The 26839-nt window shown below is 44.8% G+C and overlaps 1 protein-coding gene and 1 long non-coding RNA gene across 3 annotated transcripts; one reads left to right on the top strand and one right to left on the bottom strand.

The window, feature by feature from the left end:
• Window positions 1-4605: 4605 nt before the first annotated feature.
• On the top strand, window positions 4606-21864 carry SPTY2D1 (SPT2 chromatin protein domain containing 1). The gene is made up of 6 exons (XM_068148285.1): window positions 4606-4747; window positions 12274-12388; window positions 13560-15125; window positions 16471-16630; window positions 17251-17328; window positions 18512-21864. The coding sequence occupies exons 1-6, from the start codon at window positions 4688-4690 to the stop codon at window positions 18606-18608; spliced, it is 2076 nt and encodes a 691-aa protein (XP_068004386.1). The 5' UTR covers window positions 4606-4687; the 3' UTR covers window positions 18609-21864.
• On the bottom strand, window positions 21737-26833 carry LOC137446034 (uncharacterized). Of its 2 annotated transcripts, none has more exons than XR_010988557.1 (2): window positions 26777-26833; window positions 21737-22293 (listed from the first exon to the last, which is right to left on the bottom strand). It is a non-coding gene; the product is annotated as an uncharacterized lncRNA (long non-coding RNA). The 2 variants fall into 2 exon arrangements; XR_010988558.1 differs by having other exon boundaries at window positions 21737-22949; window positions 26777-26832.
• Between the last annotated feature and the right edge of the window lie 6 nt (window positions 26834-26839).

The raw sequence follows: 26839 nt of genomic DNA, 5'->3' as shown, positions 1-26839 counted from the left end.
TGTGTGATTCCTTGTCAGAAGGGAGGCTCCATCTTCTTTGTAGCCACCCTTTAAGTACTGGAACGTGGTGATAAGGTGTCCCCAAGCCTTGTTTTCCCAATACTCTACAAACCCATTTCTCTCAGCTGTTCCTCACATAGCAGCTTCCCAGTCCTTGGATCACCTTTGTGGCCACTCTCTCTTTTTAGCATGGTGGGGACCAAAACTGAACACAGTGCTCCAGGTGTAGCCTGACAAGCATTGAGTAGAGTGGGATAATGACTTCCTTGTCTCTGCTGGTGATACCCTTGTTAAATGGCCTAAGGAGTAGAAGTCCATGGGACTCCCATCTGCCCCTGCCCACCAGTGACTGTCATGGGCTAGTGCCTTCATTTCTCAACTCAGACATTCTCAGTGTTGCTTTCAATGCTTACCTCTTGCTTCTCTCTTTGCTCCTAGGCAGAAAGGACAGTCTCCTGTTGACCACATGAGCTGGCTTGCTGAAGAGCAGCTGGCAGTGACACTGCACTACATCCTTCTGGGGATGTGCGAGATGGGGACGGAGAGGGACACCTGGTCAGACTACAGAGCTGGCAGCAGGCAGGTATCTCTGTATCTACCTCTGTGTGCTCACAGCTGCTCACTGTGGCCTTCCATGCACCTGAGATGCCATTTTCTCAGAGTTTATATTCCATGCAAGTACTTGGTCTCATAGTTGGGAGCTCAGACGAAATGCAGACAGAGGCTTCTTATGGGGCACCAGAACTGGATGCAGTACTCCAGGCAGGGTCTTACCAGAGCAGAGTAGAGGGGGGAAATCACCTCCCTTGCCCTGCTGGTCACACTGCTTTGGATGCAGCCTGGGGTTTATTTACATATCAACTGTGGATGGTAATTTCTGCCAAATTTGGCTGGAGTCACACCAGCACCATGGGAAGAGGGGAGCTTTGCTCCAGTTACCCCTTGTCTGGCACATTGTTATCTGTCTCCTTTGAGTCCAGACACACCCATTCCCATCCCCACTGGTGGTTATCACTTGGGCAGGGTTACAGGAAATAAAGGGCAGGCTGGGGGCAGGGATTGCACACCACCACAGCTGGGCCCCTAAATATGTGCCCTCTGTTTCTAAGGCAGAGGGTGATAAACTCATCTCATCTGCTGAAGTCTGGGGGAGATGTTAGAAAGTGCCTTCTCATAAACAGCAGGAGAGATTACAGCAGCCTTGAGTTTTGAGTAAATCAAGTGCAGATTGGACCAGTGTCTGCCAGAAATTACCCAAAGAGAAACAATCCTGCTTTTGGGGTGGAAGGAGACCATTCCCATCCCTGGTTTTCTGGTACTCCTCTCTGGAGCCAAAGGTCATAATTTAAACATCCAAGTTAGATATCTAAATTACACATTGTCAATAGCAGCTAATTATCATCCTGAGACTCTTGCTTTCAATTTCTGTTCAATAGATCATTTGGGGGGGGGAATAATCATAGTAGTTAGTAATTCAAAACAGAAGCAGCTATAGACTGGCACCACCTTCTACAAACCTGATCTGTTCAAATCTGCGTTTTCCAAGTCCTAGGCTTCTTTTGAGCACAGGCTGCCAGCCCTGCCAGAGGCTGATGATCCAGAGAGTCAATACAAGGCCATAGTAGGGCACCCACTGAACCTGCTGCAGAAAGGATGCAGGATGAAAAGGGGAAAGGAAAACTCACACAATTGCTACTCGTTCAGAAAATGCTAAAACTCAGGCTCTGAACAGCCTTTGATATTTGACCTCTGCAGACAGCCTGTAATTAAGAATTTAATCCTTTAAACACACTTCACTTAATAGGATTTGTCACATGCCTGAAGTGTGCATGGCTGAGGTGAAAAACTGTTGCTGAATACAGCTGATAAACAAACTTGCCATGAAGCCACTTTCTGGTGGAACACTGCCTTTTATTTTCCTGAGGTTTTTTTTCTGACCAGCTCTAGTCCCACATTAGGAAGATAATAAAACCCAAAAGTTAACCAAATTCTTGCTTAAAAAAAAACCCCACTATACACAAACCCAATAAATCAGTCTGGACTCTTCCAGAGCCAGAAATTGCAGGGCCTTGGGAGATCTGAGAGGAGTTTGGTTTTCTGGAAGAGGTATGATTAAATTCACTGACTTTAACAATTCTTCCAAAGGAAGTTTGAGATGAAATATGCCCAGACTCAGAGTTACAAAAGGAGGAAGAAGAATTTTCCATCTTGGTTTTCATTTAGCAGAAATATCAGTTTGCTTAAAGGCACAAAAGTTGTTTCTCCTCTTGCTGCTGACAGCCCAGCTGTATTGGGAGTCCTGGCAAGCCTTGTCAGCATCAGTCCCTCACACCATAAGCATATGCAAAGGCTATGAAGAGCAGATACCAATGAAGAAGTGATTTAAGCTTGAGGCAGGACAGAGCTGTAGGCATACAGGGCACCGAGTTTCCCATTTGTTGTTGCACATCTGCCAGAGACAGGCTGGACCACATCAAAGCATTGTGCTGGCATTTTAACACATGCTAGATGTGGGCTGAAGTGCCACGAGTGCAAGTGAGAATCCTGACACAACTCAGTGTCACTTGCCCTACAAATTGCCAGCAGCATACATTTACACAGCGCTGTCATCACTCCCATTGCCCCAGCATAGATGTCGATCTCCTTGGCTGAAGGCCATCTGCTATCACAGTATTGTCATACACAGGACAAGGTAATGGCTGTGGTTAAAGGTTTCCAAAATGTGCTGTGCAACAAACAACTGCAATGCCATCCCCTGGCCTGGTCCTAACTCTCCTTTTGGAGGCAGGGAGAGATTTTCTCCACTCATCTTCAGGGCTGCAGTCAGCCAAATAAAGGCTGCATTTAGCTAAGTGTTCCTGCCAGCTCTAACACCGACCAAAGTAAGCAAACATAAAAGCCAAAGAGCAACAATCATCACTCTGTCAATGCTGGTGTTGTTATACAGGAATCTGAGTCACGCTAAAAGGCCTCTCAAGGAAGGGCAGCAGTGGAGATACAAGAAATTCAAGACAGAGCAGGGAAATTCCAATCAAAGAAACACCACAGCAGTGATGGGGTGGCAGATAATGGCATCATGGCCTTCTTCATGGTACCACAGGGAGTAACAGAATGCTAAAAGTGAGAGGAAAAAGTGGTGAACTGCCAGTGAGAGAGACTGACTGGGAAGTCCTAGAATGAAAAAAATCATTAAACCAAAAATTCAAAGCAGTAACATCAAGAGGGTGGAAACTGGAAGAGGGGATCAAGGTCTGAGTCAGAAAGTCAGTGCAGTGGTTTATGGAGGATGAGAATCATAAGGAGAAGAGAAAGATTAAACTTTGAGAGGACAAGGGGTTAAGACAGGAGTGTGGACCAGTAGAAAGCAGTGGGAGATCAGGAGGAGCACAGAGCAGAGATACCACAGCGAGTGTTACAGAAACAACTGTCACATCTCCCGTGGTTCAAGGGCTACAAAAGCCCTGCGAGTTAACCCGTGCAGTGCCTCACTCAAACGTCTTGTTCCTGCCCTCGGCTAGGACCACACTGGGTGTCTTTACACCAGGCTGCCACGTGGCTTAGAGCTGGACCTAGAAATGAATTTCAGCTATAGAAAAATGATGGAGAGGGCAGTGAAAAGGCAAAAGGAGACTGGAAAAGGAAGAATCTCAAAGTTCTGAAAGCTAGAGGTCAAGTAATAGCACTGTTAAAGAAGAATTTATGTTAAAGATGGATAAATTGGAAGAAAAAAGCTTCCTTTCCATGCCCAGGTTGCTATGAATAGCACTGTAGAGTTCAGATTTTGTCGAATGGATCTCAGATAGGAAGAGAGCTGACGGCCGATGCAAGAGAAGAGTCTTCAATCACCCAGTGTTCTTGCAGAGTTTTCCGGGATGTCAGAGGCTTGGGAAAATATTTGGATACACGCAGAACGTTTGGTTTGGCCGCTCCAAAGGAGCCCTGTTTACCCACGCGGCCAGGAGCACACCGCTGCTGTGGCTGTGACACCATCCCTGGGAGCCAAGCACCGCTTGTCAAGCCTCGCTGAAGATCGCTGCAGAGCCCGAGTCCCCGAGCACCCGACCCTTGCTGCAGGCGTTCAGCCTGAGCAGGCGGTGGAAGGTGGCCGGGAACGCGAGAGGGACGGGAGCAGGTGTCAGGGAGAGCTTCCAAAGGCTTTCCCCCTCACATCCCCACAGACCTCCTTGACACCCGAACATTGAGAGCTTAGATAGATAGATAGAGAATCAAACGAATAAGCGGAGCCACGTGCGTTGGTTTGCTGACACGTCTGCATGAGGCCGGGGGGCTGACAAGGCGTTTCTCTGGGAACGAACCCCAGCCCCAACGCCACAGCAGTGACAGATGCCGACCGAGGGTGGTCCCGGAAACCCTTATTTAGGCCAGCCCCGCCGCAGAGCCGGGCCCCGCCAGTGCTGCGGGGCTGTCGGAGGCGCGCTGCCGGCGAAGCACCATCGAGCTGCCCCGGCGGACATGCTTCCTGCGGCCGCGCGCTCGTCACACAGGAAGTGACGCGCGGACGCTGTGACGCCAGCGCGCGGCGAGGTGATATAAAGGATAGGCGACGGGGGCCGGAAGTGAGGGGAGTCGAGCGGCGCGGCGGAGGTGGGCGGGTGGTGGGGCTGCTGGGGCCGAAGAAGAGCGGGGAGGTGCGGGACGACTGCCTCACCCTCTCCCGCAGCCAGCCATGGATTTCCGCAATATTCTCGTGATGGCCTCGGAGCAGCAGGGGCTGAACTCGGTGCCGGTGAGCTGAGGGAGCTGTGGGGGGGTCTAATGGTGCGGTGAGGCCGGGGCACGGCGACCGTTACAACCGTCAGAGCGGCGGCGTCCGGGCTGCCCGCACTCAACGGTGGTCTTCGGGACGGCAGTTACCGGCGGCTTAGGGCCGCGCCGGACTGAACGGGGGCAGGCGGGCCCGGCTGCGCCGCGTTCCCCTCACGGGACATCGATGGGCTTGCTTGGGTTTGCCTCCCGATCTGGGCACCCGCCCGGGGAAAGTGGGTTGCGAGCCCGAGAGACACTTGCGGAGCCTGCTCATCCGGGCCGGGCCGGGCGTCTCGCCGCGCCGGCCGGAGATAGGCAGTTTTGGGGGCTGGAGAAGCGTCTGTGTGCCGGGGGGCGAAGCGGGGCTCCTGCTGTCAACAGGTCCCCGCACCCTGGGAGGGGAAGCGGGGTTTGCGCCTTCTGATCGCCGAAAATAGCGAGATCCCGAGCGCTAACCTGGTGCTGCAGGGGAAGGCAGCGGTTGTGGCTGAAAGTCGGGTAAGTCCTTTTGTTTGCTCTGAAAACAGAAGTCTGCCACGTCTCAAATGCGGGTCGGAGACAAAGAGTGACAAGTTTTTTGGGGTGAATGAGCCGCATTGTCCAACACCTTCCTATCCATATCGCTAAGGATACTTCGTTGCCTGTGACAACTACGTGGAATTGATTGGTGGAAGGCATTTGGGTTATTCTGAATGTTGTTCTGCAGTCTGTGTTTCAGCAGTTAGTGTTTTAACTTAAGCTATCAGGTTTGTTAATTCAATGTGAAATAAGCCTTTTGCCTGGTTGAATGAAGGCTGGCAGTAGGGAGGGTGTGTGGCCTTTTGGTACATTAATGCCCTGGGTTTCATTCCTTTGGCAGGACCCAAATTATAAGTTGTGTGTACTTATTTGAATAAAAAAAATATTTCCTCCCTGGTAGCCACCAGCTAGAGACAGCAGCTGTCTGTTCTTTAACTGAGTGCTGGAGTTGTGTGTTTCCATGATTAGCTTGCTTAAACCACTGTAAATGAGAGGAGCAGCAGGTTTCTAACATAAAATACGGGGGGGGAGGGGGGGAACCCCAAATCACTACACTCTTTAGGGCTGATACTGCTGAAATGGAGACACTCAAGAATTAAGAGTATCCACAGTTTCTTCATATCACCAATAAAATTCTGGCAATGTCCACAAATGTTGTGACCAGTTGGTAATATGGACCAGCCATATGGTAGGTAGGTGTAAGCTTGTCAGATTCCATCATGTTTTGGAAACCTTATAAAATGTAGTCTTTGATGTTTAGCCTGATCTAGCTTGTCTCTGACACAACATGGTTTGTGACATAAATAATGGAAGTATCAAACACATAAATAATTTAAGATATTAAAATGCCTGCTTGGTGGCTGCAGTGTTGCACAGAGTTGTCATTTGGGTGGTTGTAGTTCTTTAGGTGCTTCAAATGTATTTTCCCCTTGGCTTTCTCATGCAGTTTTAATGTACTCTGCCACACTGTCACCAGTAGTTATAAACTGTGATGATGAATTGATGATGTATCTGTCGTGTGAGAACACATCTGTGTTCTCTGTTGCAGATGTGATGGTGGAGGGAGGCAATCCTGCTAGTTGTGCAATGGGTGAGGGTGCCCTTACTCCTTTATGAAAAGGCAGGATTAGGCTTTGCTTACCTGATTAACTCATGGAGCAAGAGTGCAATTGAATCCATAGCTGATGCAGTTTGGTTTCTTAGTGTTGTAGCACATCAGTGCAGCTTTTAACTGTGAAGTTGGCTTTAGTCTCTGAGCAAAAGTGGAGCTGTGCTTGTCACTGCTTGGGGTTATCTGCAGCTGTCAGGCTTCAAAAGAAGGGTCCATGGAGGCTGTCTGATCAATAGACATCAAAGTGACTCCATTAGATTAAAGCTACTACATAAAGTGAGTTCTTACAGGAAGAATGTAATCATTTCCATTAAAGCACCCTACAGACTAACTCCAAAATTCACTGGTGTGTAAAGTTACCAGGTGTCTAGAAATTATCACTCCTGCATTAATCAACATAATCCCTTCAACTTCTCTTTGAGAAGTTTAAATTTCAGTGTGCTAAACTAAATATTCCACATCTGTTTTAACAACAAACAGAGTAACATCTATACAAGTAGCATATATGCCTCAAAAGTGGAAAGCATAGAGAAACTCCATTGAAGAAATGATAGGGTCTTGTATCATGAGACCTGCATAGAATGAGTGTTGCATCATGTCCCTGTGAAAAGGGATCTGCTTGTTCATCTCCCTATGGAAATCCAGATTCAAAAGGGACCTTGCTGAAATCAGCCTTTCAGTTCCCTATTAGCTGCATCAGGTTTTGTTTCTAAATACAACAGCACATCTGTGAACTAGGGTATAAGCTGTTAATGATGTGTTGCTAATAATCTTCACAGCAGCTGCTGAGGAGAGCCTTGGTTTCTCTCACCGTGTTCCACAGGGGCTGTGGGACTCTGTGTGTATCTTGTTACACGTGGCCCTGTTAGCAGGTCGTCAGATTTCCAATGTCATCTCGCTTTCCTTAGGCATGATGCTAGTTGTGAGATTTAATCTTGATTTCAGTAAGGTATGAAAAGTTTCTGTCACCCTTTTGGGGTGAAATTGGCCTACTCTGTTACACTGTGAGTTTTATGTGACATGATGGATGTGGTGAAGCACTGTAAGATGTTTCTATGGAAAAATACTCTCCCAGGGATGAAATTCTGTTGCAGTTTCTTCAAAACCCCTGAGCATAGTTGGAACCAAGTCATTCTTTTATTTCACCTGATATCTCTTGCATAAATGATTTATTATAAATGGCTTCATTTAGCTCCCTACTCCTTTTAAGTGAGGAGGAATCTTTGGTGTACAGAGCTTACCAAAAAAGCTGATACTGAATAGCATTTAACCACAATGAGGTGACCCAAAACTGAAAGATTTTGTCATCCACGTCAGTACTTGCTGAAGTCCCACTGTAAGTTAGTGTGATACAGTGAGTCTGCTTCCTTACAAAGCAGCCTCCAGTGAAGCTGAAGTACTTGGAGTTACCAAAGTGTTTGTGAAGTAAAACAGTAGCAAAATCCCAGAGTTTGTTCAGAGGAGCTTGCTCATAGCATTGTGATCTACAAACCATGGGGCACTTGCCCCTGGGCAAGAGAAGCCTAGCAAGAGAAACTGGGAGAGTGGCAGTGAAGCACAGATTGCAGTCCAGGACTCCTATATGGTGTGCATTTATGTGGTTAAAACTTGTCTCAAAACAAGGCCTGGGAATGTTTTGTATTTTGTCAGCATCCACAGGAGAACTGAGATGTAAATAGGTGGCAAGGGCTGAGGAGGGCTTTACTCTTGACCCAGCTTGATAGCGAAGTTCCAGGAGTAAAACGTGTACAGAAAGGAAAGCACAAAGTATGCTTTCAATGTTTTACTGTGTAAAGCAACACTTAAGAGGAGAACATTCTGCAGTCTTTCCAGCTGGGTGTTGTGACAGCAATTGTGAAATCTTAACATTGTTTTTGCAGTTTTTGGAGTAAAATGATATGAGCCTGTTAACTTGGTTAGGGGGGGTGACAACAGTATGAGCTGGTAGTTAAGATCCTCTTTTCAGTAGTGCTTTTTCTCTTGGTAGGGGTTGCTAGAACCTGAAGAGTCTGAAACAAATTCAAGCATGCTTGGTAACTGTTTAAAATAAGTTTCATTACCTTGGGTTTCCTGTAGCACAGTCTCAGGCTTTAAATCTTACAACAATAACTTGTTAGAGGATACAGAAAGGAAAAGCAAAACAGAACAAAACAACACCCCCCCAAAAAAAATACATCCCACAACCCACCTTGACTGGGTGCATCCAGAGAGGGAGCCTGAACAAAGAAATCTCTAGGCTTAGTCTAAGCTCCTCTCCCATCATGTGACTCTTTACTCAAATAGGGACATTTGGGTCTGAGGCCTTCTTGGGCTGTTCCTCTTCTTATCTCAAGGCTACAACCTCTGCTGGTGAATGTGGCTATCTTTTTTGGCAGGATGCAGCTTTTGTTAACAGTTGTTACTCTCTTTTTCATGGGATGCTCTGGTCTCAAGGTTTCTTTCAGATAACCATGTGGAAGTTCAACTTAAGTTTGGTGCCTGTGGCCCAAGGCTTTAGCAAATCTTTGTTTGTGCTATACGATAGATTCCATTTGAGCTACTGCAACTGCCAGTGACTTGGCTATAATTAGACAGTGATAATGGTAGTGGGGAAAGCATTATGTGCATGCATTCTAAAAAGGTCTTAATGGCAAAGTGAGCTGCTGGTAACCCCAGCATGATGTCTGCAGAGGGGACAGTGATAAGACATGCAGCAGAAGCCTGAAAGTACCAGCACAGGGTAACAGCTGAGGTCCCTGTGCAGTTAACACAAATGGCTACTTGCAATTTGGAAAGCTGCCTGTTGAGGAACTAGTATTAGAGCACTGAGAGCAGTGAGGCAAACAATGTGTGTGTGGGTTCAGTGGGTAAATGAACCATAGGTGATGTTATCAGAAAGTTATACCCTGAAGGACATTAAAAGGGGAAACAGGGATTCCCCATTGAATAAGGCTTCATGCCTTGGTAGAATGGTAAGGAAGAACAGGAAGAGTGTTGCAACAAACAGGGGTCACATCTGACTAGTGAAAAGCAGACAACCCCCCACCCCACCCTGTGAGACCTCTGCAAGTTGTCCCCACTGGACAGCACAAGTCTTTACATGGTATGTGCAAACCCCTAGCAAAAATGAGTTGCACAAGTGCTTGACTGAGAACCAGGTTTGGCAGAATTGATCACTCAGATCTTGCATTGCTAGCTGTGTGAATATTGAGTGTGCTACAGAGTACCTCAGATTGTTTTTAAGGTACTAGTTCCCTTCAACCTGCTTCTGAAGGGATAATGTATGGAGTGCTTTGCTTCTGCCTGTTCTGATTTAGATAGAGCATGCCAGATGAGCTTGGGCCACTGAGTCATGGGCCACACGTGAGCAAACAGTGAGAGACAGTGTTGCATTGTGGTTTGGGTTTCCTAAACAGTTTGGTCTTGGAATACTTTTGGTGTAAGCAGCACAAGTTGGGGAGGGAAGGACCTGAGCTTCCCAGGAGAGAGGGGCTTGGCTTCAGCTATCTTGTCCTTTAAATAGCCCTAGCTATGACGTTCAAATCTAGTGATTTCAATTGTAAATACCAAAAAGTGTTCTGGGTTGGAAATTGAGTGAGGAGGATTTACAAAATCAGATCTCAGGTTGTGGTAGACTCCTGTGCAGAAGTGAAGCTTGGTAAGTGAGCTTAAGTGTAGTAGGACTTGAATGTGATGACCCAACAAGTCAGGTTTTACTACTGCAGTGCATCATTTTGGTGTAGTAATTTGAGTTGTAATTACTTGCAGAACATTTAGCTGTAGTAGCTTTACCAGGTATTTGTGTAATTTTTGATGTAGGTTTCCAAAGGCTAAATGAGGGTATGAAGGCATTTGTAGGAACACTGACTTGTGTGGCTTTTATTACTGTCTTAATCTGGGACTCTATTTCACAGCTCTTTCATTTGGTAAAGATTGTAGCTTTCCATGTGTTAAATCTTGATTTTTAGGTTATAATCTGTTCATTTACTGCTAAAATAAACACATAACCCTCACCTAGAGCAGGGCTTTTTCTAAAGGTATTCTGCATTCTATGTGCTTCTGGGTTTAACTGGCTTCTATTGTACTCGTCTTTGCAATGATCTCTGTTCTTCTCATTGCTTTAGCTTCTCTATCCTGTCTGTAGGAAGAAGATCAAAAAGCCTTTGTTTCTTTCCATTTATCATTCTAAATCCCAGTCTGATAATTGGTACATTAGGAAAGGCAATGTCTGAACAGGTGCAGCACTCTAGTGCAAGTGTTCATTATAGATTCCAGTAGGAAAGGCCCTGGGACTCCTAACACTGAAATAACAGTTACTGGAGATAACAGGGTAAGGAAAAAAGGGGATAGCACAGATGACATCTGCTTAGCTGCTGGAACCTAAGAGGGTCAACACTGGTCAGACATCTAAGCATGGCACACTGTAAATGCTGTCTGTGGTAAGGATCACCAGCACTGTAGCCTTTAGAGGTTTTATAAGATGTTCTTAAAGAAGCTGTTTCCTCTGCCAAGCAAAAGGGTCTTCCATGAAAGCATGCTGCTTCACTTCAGATGCTGTGTATTCTTTCACCATTAGTCTGAGCTCATCCAGTGATCTCAAGTAAGTACACCAGGGTGCCAGCCTGTACCTGGTCAAGTCCACTGCTACTTGGATCACTAAATTCTTGACGTATAATAGTCTTCTGTTTAAGATCACTGTAGCAGGAGCTGCAGTCATCATCACTGGCTTCAGATCAACCTATTAATTATGTTGTTGAAGTCAGTTACCAATTACTTTTGGAGTAATTCCATTTTTTGAGTTTATTTGTTTTCACTGAGTAAGATAACCTGAAACTGAAAGGAGCATTCAGACAAAAGCTGAAAGCCATCATGGATCTGTAAACCTGCAGGCTCTGGCAGCTTGGGCTGTAGTCTGCTTTTGTGTCCTGCTTGGTCAAAGACTAAGGCTGAGCTGAAATTCTTACACTGGGTTTACTGAAAGTTTAAGTTTTAACTGTGATTTGTCAAGGTTCAACAGGTGTGGTGACAGGAGTCACCTTATTAACTACTGCATAGGAAAAAACATACAAATGAAAGTAGTTTGAATCCAGTTAGAATGATTTACATGGAGTCTGGAGATGCAGAGAGTAATGAGGACCCTGCTGTTTTGTCAGAAGGTCAAGCCTGTCTGTCCCACTCCAGCTTTTTTAACTCCTTTTGGAGCCTAGGAGTGGCTAGATCTAATCATAGCCTTAGACTTGGTCAATGGTTTATGTAATGGAATTATCCCTACAATGCTTGAGTAATATTGAGTAGCTATATGGATTAGTAGTATCTGAGAACATTCAGTGTGCTGTCAGTCACTTTCCAAGTGACTGTTGTGGTTAGTAAGATCTCTCTATGTTGGACAAGGAGGGATTGATCTCTTTTTCTGAGGCAAGGAATCTGACCTTGAGAGGTATCCTTGCTGAAGGAAAGGGTCACCTGGTATGCAGTCCAGCTGCAGTTCCAGGAGAGCACAAACAGGGCCCATCCTGGTGGTAATATTTGCAGGGTGAAGTAGCTGGCTGCTGGGCAGCAGTGTAGGCAAGAGAGGGCTGTGCTTTCATCTTCTGCTTCTGGGTTTCCAAGCCACATTTCAAAATATTTTTTCAAGACACTGTCACTCCCTTGTACTTGATCCAGGGCCTTTCTGGTTGGCAACTTCACCCCAAGGACATGAGACCTGTTGCTCCTCAGCATGAAACAAAGTCGGGCTGAGTCAAGTGTCTGTCACAACTCTCTCAGCTGAACTCATGGTTTCTTCTGGACCATCTCTAGGCTTCAAGTCAAGTGCATGCCTGTTACCAACTTGTCAGCCTTCAAAGCTTTCAGGCTTACATTTTTTAACTTGTCTGACATTTCTTTGTTCTTTACAGAAAAGGTACAGTCTGGCTGTTGGCCCTCCCAAAAAGGTTCCAAAAGTCAAGGGTGTGGAGTCTGCAGCAGTGCAAGCGTTCCTCAGGCGGCAGGAAGAAGAAAAAAGGAAAAAAGGTAACAGCCCAAAAGATTTCCTGTGGGAGACCTTCACTGGCTTTTAGGAGGCTTTGTCACCTTATTTGAAGCTCTTGCAGATAGAGCTATATATCTGTTTCTGATAACTGATGCTGAGGGAAAGGCAGGACTGAGTAAGGACTAGGAATAGCTGCATGCTTTCCTAAGGAGTTAAATATTAATCTGCTACACTAGCACTTGCAGTTGGAGATCAAGTAGTAGTTAAGGTCAAGAGATTCTGGCCTTTGGGAGACTTCCATTTGAAAAGCTTGATTGGTGTGCAAAGAGCCCTTATTGTGTCTTAACACAGTGTATCAGTAGTCTCTTAAATTTGTATGGCAGAGGCTTTGAGCCACAGTTTTTCCACTACATTATGTCCTTTAAGGAGTCTGTAGAATAAATCCAATCCATTTTCAGGGAATTGATGCTTTTCCTAAGACTTTCTGGTATTTGGCCACTGCTTTCTTGGTCTCTCCAGTATCTGGCATTCAGACCTCTCATCCTATTCACCAGCTAGTTCAGCCTAAATTTTGTTAGCAGAGCACACAGTGACTCAAGTTACAGAATGGATTTAAGCAGAAAATAGCTAAAACCAGTTCAGTGAGCACACTGGACAGACTGGAGGCACAAGATTCTCTCAGACAAATGTAGTGACCAGCAGCTTCTGGTGGTTGGCTGCTTCTGTCTCTCCCATGCACCCCTCTATGCACACACTCAGCCTGTTTTCCAATTATTTTCTCCCCACTACCCCCCCAATAATCTGTGATTCTCTCCCTTTCCTCCTCTTCTCTTAAATATGTGATAGTAAATTCTGTGTAGTCCCAAAATTCCCTTGCTCAGTCTCAGAACTCCTTCCATCCACCCCTAAGTCCTGTACCTCCTGACACAGTAATTCTCCTTCGTTTTCACAGCATTCTGAGAGCTGCTGTGATTCAGTCACCTCTGAGTTTTGCAATAGCAGCATTTGGATTAATTGTTTGCCTTTGTCAGAGTAGCTGATTCAGATGGGTTAGTTTGCCCTGCTGGCAGAGCTCCGATCGCTTTCTGATTTGTGTTGAATAGCTGTCAGCCAGAGATGCTTACATTCTGTCCTAAATGGTTTATCAGTTTGGAAGAAATTGGAATAAAAAGTATGCAAAAGCACTAACTTTCTCCTGGGTTTCTATTATAGCACTGGAAGAAAGAAGGAAGAAAGAAGAGCTCTTGGCTAGACGAATTGAACTGAAACATGACAGAAAGGCAAGGGCCATGGCCTCACGAACAAAGGATAATTTTTATGGCTATAATGGCATTCCTGTTGAAGAGAAGCCTAAAAAGAGGAGGACTTGTGAGAATGTTGCTCAGGCCTCAGAGGCTGAGCATGTAACAGAAGATGAAACTGAGCAACTTGAATACAGTCAGACTGAGTCTGATTACGAGCAAGAAGAATATGAAGAGAAGCCATCGAAAGCTGCAGTGAAACCAAAGGCTCCTCCCAAAAGGGCACCAGCACCTCTGAATTTTGAAGAGCTCTTAAGGCTTGCTGAGAAAAAACAGCATGAACCAGTGGAAATAAAAGTAGTGAAAAAGGTAGAGGAGAGACCCAGAACAGCAGAAGAATTGAGAGAGAGGGAGTTTTTGGTACGCAAAAACAAGAAAGTAGAAATGCATAAAAAAAGTGAGAAGGAGGTAAAGAACACAGGGATATCCAGTTCTTCAAAAAAGGTGACTGTTCAGAAAGAAGCTGGGAGTGCAAAACTTAACAAAAGCTCTCTAGACAAACATTCCACACCAAAAGGCAGCCTGTCATCCTCTCTCAGTGGTACTGATAAGAAATCCAAAGCACCAGCAATGACTGAAAAACATTCAAGGTCATCTTCCTCCCAAAATGGCTCCTTAAAAAGCTCCACTGGTAGCAGCCATAGTAAGTTACCTGTCAATGGTGTTGGAAAGTCTGTCTCAAGCTCTCATGTGCCACCCTCAAAACCAGCAGCCAATGGGGCTCAGAAGCTGCCATCTGCGAAAGAATCTGGCCTGAAAAAGCCTACCCATACAAAATCAGCAACTGCTGCGGCCCTGCAGCACGGAGTCAACTCCAATGCAAAGCGATCAGGCAGCAGCTTAGGGAAAGGAGGGCCTGGACATCCAGGTGGCAGCTCGAGTGTAGGACCTGGGCGATCAAGCAGCAGTTCTGGTATGGGACCTGGAAGGCCAGGCAGCAGCTCGAACCCAGGACCTGGGCGACTGGGCAGTGGCTCAGGTGTGGGACCTGGAAGGCCAGCTGGCAGCTCAAGCACAGGACCTGGGCGACCAGGCAGCAGCTCAAGCGTGGGACAGGGGCGACCAGGCAGCAGCTCGGCCAGCGGACCAGGAAGGCCAGCCAGCAGCACAAATGCAGGACCTGGGCGACCAGGCAGCAGCACGGGTACAGGACCAGGAAGGCCAGGAGCCGGTCAAAGCACAGGACCTGGGCGACCAGGTAGCAGCTTGGGAACAGGACCTGGAAGGCCAGGAATCAATCCAAGCACAGGAGCCAAGCGACCAGGCAGCAGCTTGGGAACGGGTCCAGGAAGGCCAGGTGTTGGCCCAAGCGCTGGACCTGGGCGGCCAGGCAGCGGCGTGGGTGCAGCTGTGAAACCCAAGTGTACTGTTGTATCAGAAACTATTTCCTCTAAAAACCTTGTCACAAGGCCTAGCAATGGACAGATAAATGGAATGAGACCTCTCCAAGGGCATAGACCTGTGCTTCATCCACAAGGTATTGAGAGTCAACGATTTTTCTTCTCTTCATTGTTTGGTTTGTAATTTTGTACATCTGAGGTTGAGGTCTTTGACAATTTCAGATGCAGTTAGGAAGACTTGGACAAGACACTGTATTTGCCTTTTAAAGAGTGCATTTAACAGTAGAATGCCTTTTTTTGCTCCCTGCCTCATCACACTTAAAATTATTTTTGCTTGTGCCCTTATTCCTTGCAATCCAGACCTGGGTAGTGAAGAACTGCAGGAAAGAAGCTGCCTGTGATGGATGTTGGTATGCAAGAGCTGTTAGAAGGGAAAATACTGCTTTGCTTAGTCTTCAAAGATTTGTTGTGTCTTAAATAACTGATGGTGGAAGTGATATATGAAAATTACAATCACACCACAAACTCATGACTGACATTTAAATGTTTTGGCAAACTGACCTCAGCAGTAACCAAGCAGTTCTAGAAGTTCATTCCTGAACAGGAACAAACAGCATGGACTGTATTAGGAGTGTGGTTAGTAGGCTGAGAGATGTTCTCCTCTCCCTCTGGTCTGCCCTGCTGAGGCCACATTTGGAATGTTGTGTCCAGTTCTGGGCCCTTCAGTTCAAGAAGGACCTTAGAGAACTGCTTGAGAGAGTCCAGTGCAGAGCCTTAAAGATGCTGAAGGGAATGGAACCTCTCCCTTCTGAGGAAAGGCTGAGGGACTAGGTTTCTTTAGCTTGGGGAAGAGGAGGCTAAGGGCTGGCCTCATTCATGTTTATAGACAGGTGAGTGTCAGGAGGATGGAACCAGGCTCTGCTCAGTGATGTCCAATCACAGGACAAGGGGCAGTGGGTGCAAGCTGGAGCAGAGGAGGTTCCACATGAACATAAGTAAAACATTTTTTCCCTGTGAGGGTGACAGAGCCCTGGAGCAGGCTGCCCAGGAAGGTTGTGGAGTCTCCTTCTCTGGAGACATTTAAAACCTGCCTGGATGGTTTCCTGTGTGACCTGCCCTAGATGGTCCTGCTCTGGCAGGGGCATTGGACTGGATGATTTTTTTTCAGGTCCCTTCCAACCCCTAACATTCTGTGATTCTGTGTGAAATAGGTGCCTAGAAAACCTTCAACAAGAACATAGATTTCTGCCTGGTTCTTTCCTCAGGAAGCCTTAGGTTATACTTAGGTAATCTTCTACAGCACAGCTTAGAGGAAGTATTTCCTTTGAGTAAGTTTCTGAGAATTGGTAGCTGACTCAGTGCAGGAGTTTTCCACCTTGAAGCCCAGAGCTGTGAAATGGCTGTGCCCAAGGTATAGCAGGGAAAACCACCGTTCAGTTAAGGTTATTAATTGATTATTTTCTTCCCTCCTCTGTCATTTAGGTCTTGGAAGACCACCTATTGGTTACAAGAGACAAATAGAAGACGATGATGATGATGATGAATATGACTCTGAAATGGATGACTTCATTGAAGATGAAGGGGAACCCCAAGAAGAAATATCAAAGCATATTCGGGAAATATTTGGCTATGACCGGAAAAGGCAAGAAAAATGCCAGTTCTGAGATGCTGCTGAACAAGCAGCAGAATTAGCAGAGTCCAACAAATCAGAGTGGCTTAGAAATAGGGGAAGAGATGGTATCCAGAAATGGTTTTACACTGCAGAAGTTTAACAAGCATCAGAGCTGCTTCTGTGCAGAAGGGACCTTGACTTTCATGCAGCCTGCTGTGCTCTTCTGGGGAACAATAACATTTGGTAGAGTAGGACACAGCTGGGGGAAAAAACACAGCTTCAAGGTCTCACCTGTACAGTTCAGAGCAACTCTTTCCTATTATTGGCTGTTCAAATACTTTCTAGCCATCTGCAGTATTCCCAGAATTCATCAGATGTGGCTGCCTGAATATGAACTGCTAAATGCAGTAGTGTTAGCTGCTCAGTGAGAGGATCTAGCTTGGTGTGACTAGGGACTGCTGGAAAATGTAGGGTCTGGGCTTGTTTAAATAGTTTTGTCTTGCCTGACAATAAGATATAAGAAAGTATTTTAAAGGCTTGTAGCACAGAATTGGTATGTGGCACAGTAATTGTTCTAAGAAGGGATGTGAATTCGTAACTACATTATCATGGGTTTTTGAGTGTGCTGAAAGCCAACATTTAATTTGCAGATACAAAGATGAAAGTGATTATGCCTTACGTTATATGGAGAGCAGCTGGAGAGAGCAACAGAAAGAAGAAGCTAGGAGGTAAGCATGGATTTTAAACTCGGATAGGAAGTGGGGAGTTGGTTTATTGCTCAAGGCATGGAGCTAAGTTAGAGTGGGTATCTGCTGCTTTGTAAAGCAGAGGTAAGGAAGCCTTACCATTTTTAATAAGAAGGCTAAGGGAGAGAAAACTCAGCCAGCCAGTGGTGAGTACAGTAGATAAATCTTGTATGTTCGTACTCATGGATCACTAACTTTGCCTGCAGAAGCCCCCCAACAAACCAAATGTATGGCCAAACATCTGTTTCAGTGCCCTCACTGTGAAGAAGTATAAACAGTTAGGCTTAATTGTTGGTTTAGGAGCCTGCAGTGGAACAGTTTAGCCCAGAACAGTTGAATTCTCATGGTGATGTGGTCAAACATTTTGCACTGAGGTGTGTGCTGCTCTGCCTGATGTTGTTTCATAAGGAACCATGGATGTACAAATGCACTCGCTCAGTGGGGCTACAAATGAGGCCGTAACTTTGTCACACCCATCCCTAGTATCAGAGCAGCCCTTACTTAATGATGAGATCAGTCATTGCAGGTATTGTTAAGTATCACTTTCAACACACTGACTTCTTGGAAGCTGAAGAAACCATGCAGGGATGTAGCTAAAACATGCCATGTTAGCAGAGTCTCTTCCATGGGCCTGTTCACCAGAGCCATGGCAGTTAGGTGGACTGAGGGAGGAGCTGTGTTGGGCTTGTAGCTACCTGAATGGTGCCTCAAGCTAGAAAGCTGCAATCTTTTCCTTCTGTTTGACACATCATTCCTTCCCTCACCAATATCAGTGGTTTAGGTGGCTCTGAGAGAACTGAGTCAGCCCTGCTGTGACTTGTATGTAGGAGTTACACCAGCAAGAACTGATGGATGGGCTTCAGAAACTACTTTTCAGAATAAACATGATCTTCTATATTACAGTTTTTCCAATCTTGATTTGTTTAACAAATTTTGGATAGTTTTTGCCTGAAAACATTTGATTGTAATGTAATGATTAGACTCTTGATTTCTTAAAGCTGTCTTCTTCTTGATGTAATTAAAGAAAACTTATGATAGTTGAACTGAGCTAAAACTTTAGCTCATATGAGCTGTCATGCTTGTAGGATTGCTTTTCCAGGGGGAGGGGTACAAGTCAACATTCCTGTTTGTAGCAGCGTGTAAAAGATTTAATCTTCTTTGGCAGCTTGAGACTTGGTGTTCAGGAGGACTTAGAAGAATTGAGACGGGAAGAAGAAGAGTTAAAACGCAAGAGACAGTCGAAGAAGCTGAGGACACGTTAATGACTTACGGTGTTGACTTTGTTCATGTTTCTGCTACCCTCTGCCTCCATACATCTCTTATTCTACTTCAGTTTCCATTTGCTTATTAGAGGGCAAAAGAGTATTTAAAGGGATGAAAGTACTGAAAAGCAAGGGTTTAGTTTGACCTAAATGAGATATTTATTTTTAATACTTACCAAGGTTGGTTTTTTATGAAGAAATTACTGCACTAATGCATATTAAGTGGAATGAAATTAATAATGTTTCCATTGACTAAACCAGTTCAAGATGCCAGCAGAAATATTGACTAGCTATGCACTGACTCAGAACTGTTGGGCCCCTATACCAGTCAATCAATTTTGCATTCACTTGAAAGGAATAACATTCTTGTTCCCTGATACTTCTTGAGACTTACAGAAATTGCTTTATTACCCTACTCTGTCTCCCAGCCTGAGCCTCAAAGTATTGAAATGTCCTTTTCTGTAGAGAAGCAGTTTGGGTGTAAATTCAGCCATTGCCACAGATGCTCAAAGCAATAAAGTGCTGCATAGTTCCTGATTTGAGGACCCATGAAAATAATCTGAACCTCTTTATTTCTGAATGGAAAAAGTGCATGCCATGTGCAAATTGTACAGTCACAGGTATGGCCAAAAGTCTGTTGGCTTGTGCTGTGCCTGGCATTGCAATCCCAACCCAATTCGGTATGATAAATACACCCCCTGAAAACAGGAATCCCTAGTGTGTGTGTGTGTGTAGCCTGTGCTTTTGGGCTCAAGCCTATGCTTGGGAATCCTCCTCCTGCCCTCTGAATCTTCACATTCACTTAACAGCTTCTGCAGCTTTCACAAATGGTGTACAGTGCACTTGTTTGTTCTTGCATTAAACATCAGATGAGTTCAATGAGTCTCAAATGCGAAGCAGTCCTTTATCTAATTAGGTTTTGCTATTTAGAGAGCACATCAGGATGAAGGTGTATTAGAATGTATTTGCAGCTCTTCAATATTAACAACTTCCTGTTAAGTAGTTAATACCTGTGATTAATTTCATCAAACCAAATCTAAACTGGTCCATCCAGCAGGAGAGTTAGTTCAGTTACCTTAATGCCCATATTTGCACATTATTTCTAACTATGCACTTAAAGACTGTTTCTTTCTGTAACTGAATTTGTTTACAATCAGCACAGGGTTCACAGAAGTCTATGGGAGTTGTGCTAAGAGCCTGAAGCTCGAATCTGATGTTGCATCTACCTAGACTTCCTGAGGTTGCCCTTCAAAGCTCACCAGTGTCACTACTTAGCTTTGCCTCAAGCTCCAGGGCTCCATCGGTAGTACCTCTGTCTTCAGCTGCTGAGGCTGTTATGTTTTAATGCTAGAAGTACTTGGCAAAGTACAAAAAGGGCTTTGGGTGTTCAGGGAGTTAAAGGAATAAAAAGGAAAAATTGCCCTGTAGAAAAAATGACAAAGGAACCTTTCCTAGCAGGGGACTACTCTTAACAGTGCTGCTTCTGGGAAGGAGTTCAGATGGCAACCTGCAGAAAGCAACCTTGGAAGCTGCTGAAATTTAAACATCTGACTCTTAATGTAAGAAAAACCAGACATGTCTTTTTAAGACATTTTCTGTCAATGGTGTAGCATTTCACTGCCTCAGTAAAACACTGATAGGGGAAGCTATTGGGATAGGTTCTATAAACTAATTCAGTGTTAGTTGACAGGGAGCCCAGATGAAGACACCATCATTGCTCCTCTATTTTTAGCTTGCTTTATTAACCAATAAAAACTGTTTCTCAGTGTGCTTGAAGCCATGCAAGATAGTGCAACCTCTCTGCTTGTCTAGAAGTGTTATATTTCTTCTGCTTCATTGAGACCATCTAAAGTTTTCTGTTATGGTTCTAGAATTATCCATTCAAGAAAGTGAATACTGGGACCACGAGCAAGTTACTGGGTGGTTTTACTTTTTAACTCATCTTAGCTGGAGAAAAGTTCTGGATCTGTCAACCCAGACAGCTATGTCAGCTATGAGCAGCTGCCTGCCTGGCTGGGGGAAAAAAAAAGTCTCTTGTGAAGCAAAAGAAATATTAATTCAAACTTGGTTCAGCTGGGAACTAAATCTGCATTTCAGATAAAGGAAGATTAAATCAAATCTGACTATTTCACCCCTTTCTGATTATTGAAACATGCAAGATGGTTACATTTCCTAATCTGTAAAGCACTTTGTCATTTGTCTTTTAGGTGGTGACTGGAATGTACTCTGCTAGCCTCCCTAAGACACTGTGTAACTGTTTCCTCACAGAGTGATCCTTGCTTAGACTTTTATCTATTTCATATGAAAAATTCTTCAAGGACACGTTTGTAATTTTCCAGTCGAGTACTTTCTCACAATTGGGTTGCAAATTTTGTATGAAATGTTTTGAGTTTTGAAGTGCTTGCACTTGCTGCATATTTGTAAACTGGCTAGGAAGGAGCTAAATTTGGGGGGGTTAATTCCTGACCTTGTATCCAAAACCATTTACTCTTTGCCAGATGAATAGTGTTAATCTAATGGGAGTACTTTGGTAATTGCCCAAAGTGCGTCTGAATTTGTGAAGAAGCAAAACTGGAAGACTGCTTCCATTGGTTTCTGAGGATCCAATGTTAAGCCAAGGACTTAATTGTGTGTAATTCTGGTTTGGGATTCAGATTTTTTTTTTTTTAATTCACTGTTTGACCATGTGCCTTTCTCACTAAATTGTGTCAAAAAAATACCCCAACGATGAATGTAGGAGCAGAAAAGGTTTGGTGGGTCTCTGCTGCCTCAGATTCTATACCCCTTGGTCATGTGAAATGACATGCTTCTCATAAACCCCTTCCAGGTCTGGCTTTGATTGCACAATTCCAGTAGCTACTTCTTTACTGCTCATGCTCAATCAGATGAAGGGCACTTTCTTACTCTTGGTGACTACTTTTTGAACATGTCTTGTACTTACACTTGAGCTGTACTTCACTTGACAGCCACGTCTTTTGGAGGCCAGGGTTTCGCATATCACAGGAAGCCTTAGCGTGCAACTCTGTGCTGTGCTTTAAAATAAAGACCTTTCAAGAAATATATGAGATCTCTATGGAAATCTGGATTTATTTTTGTGTAAAGTCCAAAATATTATCCAGGAAGACGAATTTTCTATTTTTTTTGCCTTTTGTAACCTAATCTAGTAGCTGAGACCTATTTCTAGATATAGCCTATTTCTGGAGACCAAAACATGTCAGAAAATAAATATATGGAGAGACTGGTGTTTAAATTGTGATGAATGTACTTCTATTTATTTTGGTGAGTGGGTGTGATGCAATATTGAAGTGTTAGTGTGTAAATAAGGGTGCTTCTAGTTTTAGGCAATGATTTCTTGGGTTGTGGGTTGGTTTTTTTTCTCCTTTGGGGGGGATATCATTTGTGCACAATGTCTTTTTACACAATGTGATCAATCAGGTTCAACTCCTACATAGCTTAACTGTATCCTGGTGCTGTCAAGAAAGTGTATACTTTGCACACCCCAAATGCATTTACATTTTGCAGAGTATGTATACAATAAATGACAGGCATTAAACATTTTCCTGCTATTTCTCATTGGTTTACTTCTGTGGAAGACTTTCCAGAATTCTTTGCTGCTGGTTTCCTCTGAGCTGTCACATGCAGCAGGATTAGGCTGAGTGTTCTCCCAAGAATTGTTCTCAAGCAGCTAGCAAGAACATAGGAAAAATTAATGGAGGCACTTAAGCATTCAGAAAAGTTCTGAAAATGGTTGGTGTGTCCTGCAGCTTAGGCTTATGGCATGCACGTATTTGGAGGTCCATGTATTTTAGAGTGCTTCTGTATACAAAGGCAGCAGTTGCCTTTCCTCTCCTCCATTTAGGGTGTGTGTTTCACAGACAGCATCTTTCTCAGATGCTTATTCCCATGTAAAGACTCTGAACCTCTTCAGTTGCTGTCTCTTGTGGAGCCATTTACTGCTTTGACAGGTGAAGGTCAGTCCTAGTGACTGCTCTGAGCAGCCAGTGTTGCCACCCACTTCCAGACAGATAGTTACACCTCAGCGAGCACAGCCGCCTTCCCTTTGAAACAGCAGAGCTTGCACACTCCAGTGCTTGAAATGATTATTTAATCATACTGCAAATGAGCATTTCATCAGTGCCCTGTGAGTACCTTGTTTTGAAGGCATGAAATCTTACTTGGTCTGTGTCTCTTTTTGATTATTCTTTTTAATGTATCTTAATAGCTGTAATTGTTCATTATTTCAAAGCAAATGTTGAGTTGGGGGGCAAGTCTGCTTTGAGCTCTCTTAATCCAGCCAGTAAAGCAGTACTTCTCCAGAAGCAATCAGCATTTCACTCAGGCCTGGAGAAAAGGATATTTACTCTTTTTTTCCTTGAGGGAAGTTTTTGGTTGTAGAACTGAAGTGTTCTTTCAAATTACAAAGATCTACAGTTTAGTCACTAACTTCTTTGACCAAAACTGATGAATTGTTTTGTTTTCCCAAACTATGTGGTCCTTAATTTGCTTTGGGGATTTTTCTCTGCAGCTCCTCATGGGAGTCATGAGGTTTTACCAATATCCTCTTCCCTGCATCAGCAAATTCATACTTGGGTTGTTTTTCCTGTATGCTGGATGCAACTTCTGCCCAGTTTCTCAACATCTCTCAGCTAAGGCATGTACCCTGATGCCATCTCCTATCATGCTATATGTGTGGAAGTTGATAACCATGGGCCATTTAGAGAGAATCAAGGGATTCAATGAGGTTTGTTTTTGTCTTGTTAAGGGAATGGTCTTGATTCTGACTTGAAAAGTACAAGTGTAGCATTCCAGACTTGAAATAGCAATGAGAACATACTTAAGCACAGTGAGTGTAACAGGATGAGTTTGAGTACCTTGTACTTCTCAATGTATTTAACCTCTTTTTGTGAACTCCATGAGTGGTAGCTAAGTTCCTTGATTGACTAAAAATATATTGCTTGTTATGGGCCTGATCTCTATCACAGTAATTCTCCCCTCACCTCAGCTCTTGCATTGCATAAATACTTTGTGGTCCCTCAGCACATCCAGTATGTTATGAAATTTGCCAAAGTGATATCTGTTAGAGCACTACACCTGTTGCTCTGCACTTGCTAAAGGACTTGTTATCTTGGCACAAAAGGGGCACTAACGTGAATCCATACACACTTTCTTGATTGCTGTGGAATGTGCAGGAGGTCTGGCTTCAGCCTCTTGCAGCAGTGGCAACCATGGCTGTAAATGACATGTAGGGTGGCAGCTCAGTCACATGAGGTGAATCTGCAGAGTGCCACGTTGTTGTTTGGCTCTTCCCCCAGCCAATGTGAGTGAACAGCAAACCCTTTATTAGTCTGCCTTGTGTTTGCTGGCTGCGTGTACAAAGGCAGCGCGGTGATGGCAGCCGTAGTGTGCGATGTGGCCCAGGGCTATGGGGAGCCTCTATGTGAGCAGGGTGAGAGATGCTGAAACTTGCAGGAAAAATTAACTCCTTTGTGAGAGACTATTTGCTGCCATCTGCAGTTGGCAGCGAGGCCTGATGTATATCAGAACTGCTGATTTAAATCCAGCCCTGCATGGATGGTGCTTTTAAACTGATAGTTATGAAATTCTCAGGGTGTAGTTCACACACACAGGCGACATACTGGCTAGTCACATCAAAGGCGAGCACTGAGATAAATAAGGCTCTTATGATACTTCCAGAGCTGAAACCACTTTGGTTTTGTGAGGAAACTCGCTCTTGCCACTTGTGTTGCATTTTGTCTTCGTTTATTCCCCAAACTCCAGTATAAGACAATCAGTTGAGCATGTTTCAGAAGTGGGAATTTTGCCCATTTGACTGAAGTTCAACTTGGAACTTCCGTTTCATTACTTAATTTGGACAACTCATTACTTAATTTGGACACCTCATGGTTTTCTCCACTGCAGAAAGTTCTTTGAAATACTTCCTGAATTGTAGTTTTGTGTTACTGAGAAGCCTTTCCCATGGTTCTGCTTAGCTGGCATACCCAGAGATAGAAGATGCCCCCAGGAAGGCAGAAGAATGAGAGCAGTATTTCAGAGATGAAAGTGAGTAAAAATGATGCCACTTTCCTCTCTGTGGAGCTTATTACAATTCCAAAGCCACAAGCTGTAGAACTAGCTCCACAGTCCATGAAGTTGTCCCTTTGCCCTCTCCCTTAGCATCTGAGAAACCAGAACACATCTTTGCTCTTATTATTAACCATCTTAACTTTTCTACCAAATCTCAGAGGCAACATTTCAGTCAGTAAGAGGACCTGTATCACATAGGGTGAGCTTTTCTGGAGAAAGGAGTTGCCATGAAAAAAGAGTTGGATGTATTGCCAGTTTGGGGAATTTGTGTGGCTCATTTGATGAGAATATATGCCAAATGCTACAACCTCCTTCAGACAGGCACAGTGTCATCGGTCCCACTGGCTTCACCAGACTCTTTTCCACGTGCTTTTCCAGAGCAAAGACCATGTTTGATAATAGATTACTTGATCCTGAAACTTGGGTTTCATATTTTTACCTCCAGAAAATATATACACTTCGAACAGACACTACATCAAAGAGATGTTAGTCAAAACTCTGGCCAACAGACAGTCAAATAGAGGAGACAAGCTAGCTTCAGAAACTGAAAGACAGAAGGGAGCTTTGGTAATGAAAGATAGATGATGGGGGGAGAGGAACTACCAGAGGACTTGTACAGGGCAGTATGAGAGGGTAGCAAAGCTGTGTTCTGTGTGGGCAGAATGTTACCCTGCCAGCAAGACACTACCTAGAGATTACTTGGCATTAGGATCTCTTCATTGAACGTGAAGTTATTCATTGCAGATGACGTTTAGAGCAGGGTTTGAGTCAGAGAGCAGAGGTACAGCTCTGAATTTCAAGAGTTTGAACAGTGAGTGCTAAGAAACTTGGATTTGTAGTTTGGGTGTTGGTTTAAGTCAAGTTGGTGTCGGTTAAGCCTTGCACAGAAATGGTATTACCACTGGGCAAGCTGGTCTACTTGAGGATGTCCCTGCTGACTGCAGGGAGGTTGGGCTAGATGACCTTTGGAGGTCCCTTCCAGCCTGGACTGTTCTCTGATTCTATTCTTCAGATGACAGCAGTGTGTCACCACCAAGGGTAGGTTGTTACTCATCCAGTTTCTATTATTAATTTTTCTATGCACACAGATTTTTACAAGTGGCTCCAGGAGCACCTAACATATTAATAACTGTAAATATTATCAGACTTTCCTGGGTTTTACTGTGAAATAGGGAGAAATTAAACATTTAAATGCTTAAGATTAACATTTTACAAGGGCTGCTTCTCAAACATCAGGCTGTGCTAGGACCTTTGTGGAACCAAATGATTTTCAAACTGTTTTCTTAAAGGGCTTAGATAAATTCCATGCAGCTCATCCTGCAATGGCTTGTGACAAGGCTATGTTTTCACCCTCAGAAAAAACAACCATGCAGCCACAGGGTCTGTAGGAGGCTGGGCTGAAGGCAGCTGGCATTGCATGTGCCCCCAGACCAGAGCTCTCAGGCTCCCAGTAAAGCTTTCCTTTCCTATTCCTCCTGCCACAAACCCCAGGGTGCCCAGAGTACTTAGTCCAGTTTACAGAGGGTCTCTCCCGTAGTGCCCACCACCTGGGAGAACACAGCAGGCAAGGTTGTGCTGGTGGGAGTCCCCAGGAAAAGCTCCCTCCCTCCCTCCCTTCTCTGGGGCAGGGGCCTCTCTGGGCTGGTGGGGCTGGGGACAAAGCACCTAGGAGGATGCTGGCCTTGCAGGCTGAGTGGAGGAGGTCTGGGTGGTCAGTGGTGATGTGCCAGCTTGCTGCTCCTGCTCACAACTCTTGCCCTGCGAACAGTATCTCGGAGATCAGCAGCGCCTGCACAAACAGGGGCTGCAGGGCAGGACCGAGCACAAACAGACCCCCAGGAAGGAAGGCAATGCTCACCAGGTTTTCTGTGCACAGCCAGCCCAGGGCAAGTTCGGTATCTTACCCTGTCTCACCCCTTTGGGGTCCCGCTCACCCTGGGTTTCGCAATGCCCAGGCTGTCACTTGCCAGGGGCTGCATCCTGAAACTTGGTCACATTACCATCAGCACAGAAGGGGAAATGGCACCCAGCCGAGAGCTCTTTGCCTTCAGCCTTCCCAGCAAAGTACTGAAGTGATTATTTACCTCCCGCTCACAGGTCCATTAGAAGGAAAGCTGCGATAGGCCTTCTGCTCACGGCTGAGGGCA

The sequence above is a fragment of the Melanerpes formicivorus genome, unplaced genomic scaffold, assembly GCF_026170545.1.
Source record: "Melanerpes formicivorus ecotype bairdi unplaced genomic scaffold, bMelFor1.0.p_v2 SCAF_16, whole genome shotgun sequence".
In the NCBI taxonomy this organism is placed as follows: domain Eukaryota; kingdom Metazoa; phylum Chordata; class Aves; order Piciformes; family Picidae; genus Melanerpes; species Melanerpes formicivorus.
The sequence above is the reverse complement of the archived record's forward strand: the minus strand, read 5'-3'. Positions and strand labels throughout refer to the sequence as shown.